This window comes from Triticum aestivum, chromosome 3A, assembly GCF_018294505.1.
Source record: "Triticum aestivum cultivar Chinese Spring chromosome 3A, IWGSC CS RefSeq v2.1, whole genome shotgun sequence".
In the NCBI taxonomy this organism is placed as follows: Eukaryota; Viridiplantae; Streptophyta; class Magnoliopsida; order Poales; family Poaceae; genus Triticum; species Triticum aestivum.
The window spans coordinates 583,635,315-583,644,839 of record NC_057800.1 but is presented as its reverse complement, the minus strand read 5'-3'; the positions used below and the strand labels follow the sequence as shown (position 1 = coordinate 583,644,839).

Sequence of the window (9,525 nt, the reverse complement as noted above, 5' to 3'; positions counted from 1 at the left end):
GCGGCGGCGAGCTGCAACTAGAGGCACCCGATATTACAATAGTCATACCGCTGGAACTTAGCACGCCCGATGCTGCAACCAACGTAGCAGGACAAGCAACCGTGATGGGGCGTAGAGGATCGATGGGCGGTGATCAGTGGTGCAACTGTTGGCAGTTTGACGAGGTGGGTGTCGCCGGCCGTGAGCATGGTGGGCGGCCATTTGCCAGCGGAACGGCAGTGCCGGTGCTGCTTGTGTTGACTTTTTGTTGTTGCGGGGACCATTGATCCAATGGACGTTATGCACTGAATCGTGTGGCTGTGGTGCGACCGGCCGAATCTGGCACCGGTGTCCGACACGTAGCATCGGCCTTGAAGAAATCGTTTTTCTTTTTTTGAACGGCCTGGAAGAAATCAGTTGCATGGTAGTACGACTATATTTTTCAGGGAAGACTTTATCCCTGTTGGTGACAATCCAGGCACATCCGCACATGCGTGCGTTGATTAATCGTGGCACCGTATGCGCTGCGAGGGGAGACCCCCGAACCGTGCGTCGCGGACACGGGCAGAGAGAGCCACACGCGAGTTATGCCGTGCACATCGCGCGCGTGCTGCGCGGCGTCTCCGTTCGATGAAGGCCGGCGCATCCACGGCACGTCGCCGGCACATAAATAGTGTGCGCCCTCCCCCGCTCCCTCTGTTTCTGCGGCAAATGGCTCAACAAAGAACACCACCAAGTTTTAGCTACCATGCTCTAGCAGCTGGCAAACACGACAGCGCATGTTTCAGACGCTGTTTTGTAGGCCAGTCGGGAGTTGAATCGGCAGCCATGAGTAGACAATTTCATAGAGCAAGCTACTGAATAATACTCCTCCCTCCTTCCTAAATTAGTTGACTTAGATTTTTTAGATACAGATGTAAAACATATTCCGGACGAAGGTAATATATTACTTCCTCTGTCCCATAATGTAAGACGTTTTTTGTCACTAGTGTAGTGTCAAAAAACATCTTACATTATGGAACAGAGGAAGTACTAAACAACAGCTTGATGGAGAGTATAAGTCAAGTTTACAGAGCAAGCTGAAAAGAAGAAGAAGAAGTACGAACCCAGCACACAAACAAAATGCTGCTGCGAGAAAAAAAGATGCTGCTATCGATTGACAATTTGAGGGGAAATGTTCAGCAAGAGAGAGTACGCCAGAAGAAAAGCAGTAACTGATCTTACATTGTTCAAATAAATGCCACGGAGATGACAAAAAAAAGGGTTCTCTAGTTCGAAACAAACAAACAAAAAATAGATAACCGGCTTATCTCCACCAACTTTATTGGGGAAAAGGGGGCTTAGTTGCATGGAGAGCACATCTGGTAGCAGCCGCATATGCCATCAAGGACCTGTCGACGGCGAGCACGCAGGTATACAATCGATGAGGCTTTCTCTGAATTCTTCCTCAAAACAATCAGGGTGAGGGATACCAAGAATCTCCATCGATACCGCTCAAGGTTCGGCAAGGAATTCATTTGAATTCCTCCGACATTTGGCAAGCATGTGGCATGTTGCTCCACGGGGAAGTATCAAACACGATACCGTCGCCGAAAACAGGCTTGCAGTCCGTGTTCATGTCGTTGCCCAGGAGCATGGCTATGGCGTTGTTGAAGACGGACGAGTCAGTTGTGTTCCCGGAGAAGAGTGCGTCTGGCCTGAAGTTTTCAGGATGAGACGAAGTGTCCCCAGCCCCAGGCTCATATGCAGGCTCCATTGCCTGCTCACCAGATCCCAGCGAAGGGCTTTGTGCTGCAAATACAGGATATATTCATATAAGTAACTCGAGCAATTTTCACTCTTAACAAAGGATGAGGAATTTAAAAATATACCCACCAGGAGAAATTTTGGAGAGCTGAAAAACATCAGGCGGCGCAGCGCTAACAGGAGCCGTGGATCCAGTGAGTGAATTGCCACTGAAAGGAGCATATTCATTCAGAGGTTCTTCCCAATAGTCCTGACAGATATCAAACTCTGGGCTAACCACCGTAGTATCACACGGCGTACTGACAGAGGAACTTGAACTTCTCACGGAAAGCTGCTGATTCTTCCCAGATTTTAGTCCCTGAGCTTCATGAAGCAGCTCTTCCAAGAGACCGCTGTTCCTTGGCGACACACACTCCGACTTCACTGACGGAGTTGCTGTCGGAGACTGAAGGTAGGGATCAACCAACTCCGTAGGCTGCATCGCAGGAGCCACGGTATACTTGAGCCAGCTATTCGGATCAGATTCGGTATCTTGGAGTGAAGGGAGCTCCATCTTCAAAGGACCATTGATGGTCCTAGAAGTAGAGAAGGTGCCATTTAAAAAGGCATGGCTGCCAGTAAGTGTACCCCCAAATGGTGCAATCATCTTGCTGCTAGAGTTGGCTTCATGGAGATAGTCAAAACCCAGAGCCTTCTTGAGATTCTCAGAGTCATTTGAGAACTGATCGACCGAGGAGAGCGCGCCATTGATGGTGTCGCTCAATCCAGGGAGTAAAGGGTCAGACTGTTTTAGCATCCCTGCTTGGTTTACTTGATCCATGAAGCCGCAGTTTTTGGATGCAAAGCTCTGACCAAGCAAACTGCTTATTGAAACAGCTGAAAGCTGTGGTGCATAAGATAAAGCCTCTGAATTAGCAATGAAATTGTCACAGGTAAAATCTGGCAGATAAAGACCATTTCCATTCAGAAGGTCACTGGAAAGATTCTCGCCGCAGTTGAAATCGCTGGAGCCCTGCTGATCTTCATTTGAAGATTGGTTGCATACGCTAGCAGGATATATTGGCAAGCCAGCTCGCTGACATCTCTTTATTCGAGTGTTCCAGTAATTCTTTATTTCATTGTCAGTACGCCCTGGCAACTGAGAAGAGGTACTCAAAGTCAGTAATAATAACAAGTTAACAAGTGGGGAAAAAATACAAGAATCATGTACACAGGATAAAGTAATATACTGTACATGATAACCTATTTTTCAATGGGGTCGGTGTGAAAAACATGGATCAATTGTAGGGCTTATGTCCAAATTGTAGCAAGTACATGCTAAAAGATAGAAAAACTGACTGAATACTGCGAGTCATAATATTCCATACAAGATTAGTAGCTCTAGATTGTCAACAAAAACAACACTACTTGGTCACACTGAAAGAGCCCCTAACTAATAATAGTCAATTTGTCAACATAGATGCCAGACTAGCAGGCAAGCCCCTTGAACGCAGTCAAGGTCCAAAATGGACTACCTATTTAAGGCTACATATGCAGCCGTCAATTTCCAACCTTTTTATGTGTTAGGCCAATTTGCTTTCAGTAACAACAATAGTAGAGCTGAACACAGTATGTACCAACTTAAAGCCCAAGTTTGATTACTTCCTAAATTGCACTAGATAATCATTTAAGTTAGTCTTTCATCGAGAGCAACAACAGTAAGTAACAGGAAAGGCCACAAATATTAACACAGTTCCAATACATAAATTAAACAGAACAATTCACTACATAAAAACTATAGGGTATTCAGAACAATCATCAATCGATAAAAATCGGTAGCTTTCAACCCCATGTGACCATGACGTAAGAAGAAATCATGCAAGGCTCAAGAACAGCACACAAAGAGCATGACTTGCTACTGGTAGACATCTACTACTAGTAGTACATGAAGTAAAGCAGTGAATCAGCGTGGCATCGCACTTACATGAGCGGCCATCCGAGCCCACTTGTTGCCCATCTTGGAGTGGAGCTGGATGATGAGCCTCTCCTCCTCGGGGGTGAAGGCCCCCTTCTTGAGGTTGGGCCTGAGGTGGTTCGCCCACCGGAGGCGGCAGCTCTTGCCGCACCGGAACAACCCGGTGTTCTTCTGCACCGCGTTCCAGTTCCCCTCGCCGTGCTTCTTCACGTAGTCCACCAGGATGGCGTCCTCCGCCGACGTCCAGGGGCCCTTCTTCAGAGGCGGCCCGCCGCCCCTGTGGGGCGACCCTCCGCTGCTGCCGTCGTCGCCCACCGGCGAGTCCATCTGGTCCTCCTGATGCATCATCTCGCAGTCGCTCTCGCTCTTCACCCGGTACATCTCTCCGTCGTGCCCTGAATTACGCCAAGAACAAACAAAAAGAAAGAAAATTGTTAGATTACGAATTGAGCACTACTGCTAGCACAGTACTTTTTTTGAGAAAATTTATCGAGTTCTACTGCTTGAATCACACGGGACTGTTCGAATTATGCAATCAGACAACACGAGAAGCCGATCAAGAGAGCAAACATTTTTAGAGAATCATGAAAGCAAGCATGTATTTATTGTGCCGCAACTGAAAAACCTGGAGACACCACCAGATTGGAATCACTTCCTTCCCAAATTCAGCAGAGCAGAGGCATTCAATACTGCTTAGTTAAGAATTAAATTGAACAAGTAGTAGTAACATGTTTGAGCTCAAGAACTCGGGGCAGGCAGCGGTAGCACGGCAGTTTTAGCCAAGGATTTAGGTGAAAAAGAGGAAAGGGCCGGGCTTGTCCTCGCAATTGACAGATCAAACCACTAGACAAGCAGACAAAAAGGCGTAAACACCACTCCTCGTGCCCCCAGAATGGAAAATTCCCACGGGGCCGAACCCGGCCGAAGAAAGAAAAAGGCAAAACACACAATTCCACCACTGGAGCGCCCCGGATCACCGTCCCCGCGCCCAAAAGGACCCGGAATTCTGCAGGAAGAGGAGCTACCTGGCCGAATCTCGCCGCCGGCGGGTCGATCAGCTCGGGGCCGGGGGCTGAACAGCGACGGAGCTGAGCTGCAGCTCCTCCTCCCGGCTCGGCGGCGGGTCTCGGTGGAGCGGCGGGGGAGTGGAGACAGGGGAGAATCTCTCTCTGTCCCTCTCTCGCGCGCGCCTCAGCGAGATGCCGGCACCACTTGGGCACCCAGTATGCGGAGAATTTTCAGGGAGGGAGGGAGAGTTTTGAGGGAGGAGAGAGAGGGGAGGGCGAGGGAGTGGGGAGAGATTTGTGGGGGGATTATAAAGCTGAAAGGTACAGGGAGCAACGCTATTGGGCACGCCCGCATGGGCGCCTATTTTCTCTCTCTAGAGCTAGAGGGAGCCCCCTATATTTTCGGCTCTTTTCGCTTCAATTGCATCACTGTAATCTTTTATCTCTTCACCTTCATTTATTATGTAAGGAAGTATATCTGATATTAATACTGAGTATCTAAAAACCAGGTGAGATAAACCATTGAATGAAGTAGTAGAAAAATGTTGGGCACAAATAGTACACAAATATACTATTCTTCTCCCTCGGATCCATATTAATTGCCGCATAATTAATATGGGTCAGACGGAGTAGTATAATTTATTTATTGTAATTCTTCTACAAGACTTAGTTGTGCATAGAGCATAAAAGGTGGAAATTGTGATAAAAAAAGTGGTGACTCATACATAGCATAATTTTTGGAATTAGCATACTCAAGCATAGCGAATATATCTCACAAAAGAGGGACAAAGTTTTGGCTCCCGGATAAACAGTAAAACAGTAGAAAAATATCTTAAAAATCTTAATTTGTGCGTCCTTTTTTACATGTAAAGTTAGATGAATAAATGACTTATGTTGTGATGTGAGAAACAAAACAAAATTTGGTGCTCCAAAAAGCAAATTTTCAAGTGATAAGTTTGTTTTTAGCACATGTCGCATGTTTTCTCCATGAAAATTACATACATCCAAAAGGACGCGAACAAATGCATGTTGATTTTCCTCGTGAACATTAGCAAAATTATTCAGGATCATGTGCTCCTGGTGGGCGTTTTGAATATCCGCTCACAAAATTCCTAGTGTAATCTGTCAAAAAAAGACTTTTCAAACAATCATCATGCACTAACACACATGTCTCTTAGTCCTTTTTTTGCGAAAAATATGTTTCTTAGTCAAATTATTATCCAGGAGGAGACGACTACCACTTGCACGCGATGTCAGTAGTTGCCTTACCTACGCAGTCTTTGTTTTCTATTCTACGATAACAAGACCATTTGTTACAGGGTGCTATGCGGTTCGTCCGCTTGGATAAAAGAGTTACTACTCTAAGAGACGCGGCCGGTGTTAAAAGACTAGGTACATGATGTAACCAGACACAAAAACTACGCCCAACTTGGGTTAAAACTTATAAAAGCTAAAGATGCATTTCCATCTTGGGCATCTCCGTGCATCTCTCGCTTACTGTTTCTGTCTCGGATCCGATTCCGCCACCGCTTTCGTCTTATTTGCCATCTTTAGTTCTTCACCCTCCCCCCTTCCATCTCTCTTCCTCTCATCAGTAATCTAATCCTCCACCTTCCCTCTCCCTCCCTCTCTAAACCTCTAGGTATATTCCGGCAGCTTGTCCCTATTCTCCCGCGCGATCATGGTACAGAGCGCAGGAAATATTTAAAGTGGACAAGTCGCCATCGCGGATTTATTGTTAATTATTAAACCAGCGTACTGCCGTGATCCGAGTATGATTGATTAACTAGTATGCTTTGTGAACAAGAATATGCAGTTCTCAGTGGACGACAAGTCAAGAATCAAGCTGTGCATGCATGCGGTGCAATTAACTAGCTAATCTTTCACCCAGCTCCGACTCGGTCACCACTGCCTCGTCTCCCCCCCTCGGTTCTGTATAGAAAAGCTTAATAAAAAAAAGGGAGAAGACGACACTGGCGCCCACCGTATATTTGCCCACCAGCTAGCTAGGCATAATTTCGGGCACGACACTAGGAGAGGAGCTGATCAATAGGGCTGCAATTCTATTCATATGAAATAAAACTCTTTTACTTGAAGAAAAGGGGGTGGAGCTGATCGATATGAGTGTAACCCTATTCATTCATATGGAATAAAACTCTTTTACCCTAGGGGAAAAAGAGGAGCTGATCGAATGGGCATTTAACCTGGATTGATTGCAGGGTTTGCGCGTTGAGTGGGATGAGATGTTCCCGTCGAATACGAGGCGCCTACGATGTCTTTGTAAAAGCTCATGATGGTATGCTGGTTTTGTCTCTCGGATGTGCTCACAGCGATAGGATGTGTATGCGTTGTGCGTTCATAGGGGACGGTCTATGCGCGTATATATAGTGCTTGCGTATGTATTGTGTACAAAGAAAAAAAGTTTAGGCCACGTGGACTTGCATGCATCCATCTGCTTTCGAGTTGCTTCTCGATCGGAGGAACGAACACACCGTGCGTGCCCCCGGTTCCGTCCCGTGGGTCGTCTAACACGCGGCGATGCGTTTGGTGGGGTTTGCTAATTCAGACGGCCCGCGCACGCATGCGTACCTGCTAGTACGCGTGGCGGTCGATCGGGCCGGTCAGGTGCTCGGACGGGAAATACCACATGCATGCGGAGCGCCCGGTGGATCGGCTTAACCTTATGACAAATTACATGTACTGGTGGTACACGTTAAAGCCGTATGGATCGTGAAAGTTCATGCGTGCGTGTCACTGCACGCACGGACGCACCCCATGCTTAGTTTATCTGACAATTTTGCATGTACTGATGGTACACGCTAAAGCCGTATGGATCGTGCAAGTTCATGCGTGTCCCTACGCCGCACACGGAAACATCCGGTGGAGTGTCGAAAACGCTCTTATATTACGTGACGGATAAGGTATATATCTTGAAAGGCAAACTGTGTGCGTATTCATCTTCATCTCCTGCAGAAGAAGCGGACATGGGCGGGCGTGCCTGATAAGGTCGCATGGGTCGTCGGTACGTGCCCCTGGCTTAATGTGTGTAGGAAGGACACCGGATGTTTCCGCGGCCCTTCCTTCGAATACGCACTGAGGAGACGGACGTATATGCATTTGAACGAACGTACGAGGGGGATAACGTTGACAACTTGACCGTGACCTGGAAAATGGCGAGGACGAATTGGGTCTGTCTAAGCAGACCGTCACCGTCGATCGCACGTATAGCTGCCTGGCGATTGCCGTATCCTCCCTTCCCACCGGAAGCCTAGAATAAGAGTCCACGTTCAATTGAGATCTTCAAAACTAAAATTAGGTCACCCAAAATTTATTGGGTTAATAATTTTTTTAAAATTCTCTCATTTAATTCTTTTACAGTTTGCCTAATTCACATCTAGATGTTTTTTAAGGATGTCACATCTAACCTTCCACAAATATATAATGCAGCAACAAGAAACAAAAAACTAGGACAAAAAAAATAGATCACAAACAGAGTGAAAATCAACTATGTCACATCTAGATGAGTCCTAAACAGACCCATTCTTTTATACCGTATATTGTGCTTCTATTTTTAAGGCTTCATAATTAATTGGAGACTTTTTTATTATAATTAATTAATTAATTAATTAATTGAGGTCTTTAATTTAGAATTAGGTTATCTGATTTTGACAGGGTCAAGAACTTCTCAAGGAGCTCTCTTGTTCAATTCTTTTAATTCCCTATGCCTCCTAATGTTGAAGCTATTTCGTTCAGTTGAGGTATTCAATTTTGAATTTGGTTTACGATTTTGACCAGGTAACTGATTTTTTAATCAATCAGCGACAACCGGCCCATAAAATATATATCAATCCCGTGCACCCTTTCATCACCTAGAAAAAACAAATGGATATATGTGGGCTACATGCCCACAATAATATTAAATTTATTTTTTATGCGGAAGAGGCCATCACAGTAGCTTGCTATTGGGCCTCTCGCGTGTCGACTAGGCGTTGCACTATCGCCTAGGCTGGCACACCCTCAAAAAAATGATAACACATGCAGCCACGAACACAAATCTCTTTCCATATAAATATATATTGATTGGTGGATAACACAGAACCACACTAAGAAAGACCCATCAAATCACCATAAAATATAAATAAAAGTAAACACACTCTATTATCTCCTCCACCAGCGAAATTAAATATCCCATTAGTGTCAAAATATAAGGGATATTAGTTTTTTTAAGTCGAATTTCTTTAGCCTTGAACAAGTTTAGAGCATAAAATATCGGCATCCAGAATATTAGAAAAAAATATGAAAATTCATTTTATGATGATCTAATCATGTGGATTTGAGAATTTGGATTTTGATACATTGCTCTGTAAATTTGATTAAACTTAAAAGGCTTGACAAAAGTCAACGGCGCGACAAAGTGCGTCCAACCCTTCTAGCGACGGTGATAGTGCGTGCTCAACCCGTAGCACGGGAGATCATGGAACGGCTAATTGGGCTAGCGCGCGAATACCCTACGGCCGGCGGCCGTTCGGTAGAAATTCGTGGCAAAACGGTGGCTGTATTGTCATCTTTGTACCGAACGGTAACTTGGGCAGCTCTCGGAAAGGGCAAGGGAGGACGGCGACGTAGATGGACACTGCTCGGCCCTGTGCTCACTTCGAGGGACGGCATTAATGGCGCTGCCTGCTTCCTGCCGCCCGTAGATGGCTGCTGCAGATTGGTGTGCGCCTCTGCGGCGGTGAGGAGAGCACAGGACAGCGTTTGTGGTTCCGGGCCTTCCGGCGGCTTTGCTTGCCATCGGTTCGGCTCGGGCTGCGCATGCCGCGGCTTCAGCCTAGAGCG

The 9,525-nt window shown here is 46.2% G+C and overlaps 1 protein-coding gene, 1 long non-coding RNA gene and 1 pseudogene across 3 annotated transcripts; 2 read left to right on the top strand and 1 right to left on the bottom strand.

Moving 5' to 3' along the window:
- Positions 1-1,108: 1,108 nt before the first annotated feature.
- Positions 1,109-7,049, bottom strand: LOC543161 (transcription factor GAMYB). Of its 2 annotated transcripts, none has more exons than XM_044485860.1 (4): positions 6,891-7,049; positions 3,689-4,074; positions 1,855-2,863; positions 1,109-1,770 (listed from the first exon to the last, which is right to left on the bottom strand). In XM_044485860.1, exons 1-4 carry the CDS (start codon positions 6,976-6,978, stop codon positions 1,493-1,495), a joined length of 1,761 nt encoding a protein of 586 aa, XP_044341795.1. In that variant the 5' UTR covers positions 6,979-7,049; the 3' UTR covers positions 1,109-1,492. The 2 variants fall into 2 exon arrangements, with proteins under 2 accessions (XP_044341795.1, XP_044341796.1); XM_044485861.1 differs by lacking the exon at positions 6,891-7,049 and adding an exon at positions 4,705-5,862.
- On the top strand, positions 3,917-6,156 carry LOC123062379 (uncharacterized). The gene is made up of 2 exons (XR_006429645.1): positions 3,917-4,054; positions 6,006-6,156. It is a non-coding gene; the product is annotated as an uncharacterized lncRNA (long non-coding RNA).
- A 1,491-nt stretch (positions 7,050-8,540) lies between the features above and the next one.
- On the top strand, positions 8,541-8,706 carry LOC123063786 (uncharacterized; annotated as a pseudogene).
- The last annotated feature ends 819 nt before the right edge of the window (positions 8,707-9,525 follow it).

Coding starts and splice junctions, on each gene's coding strand:
- LOC543161 (XM_044485860.1), bottom strand. CDS start 6,978: ATGAGCTTTTACAAAGACATCGTAGGCGCCTCGTATTCGACGGGAACA. Junction 2,864..3,688: donor GGGCTCGGATGGCCGCTCAT/GTAAGTGCGATG, acceptor ACCTCTTCTCAG/TTGCCAGGGCGTACTGACAA. Junction 1,771..1,854: donor GCTCTCCAAAATTTCTCCTG/GTGGGTATATTT, acceptor CTGTATTTGCAG/CACAAAGCCCTTCGCTGGGA.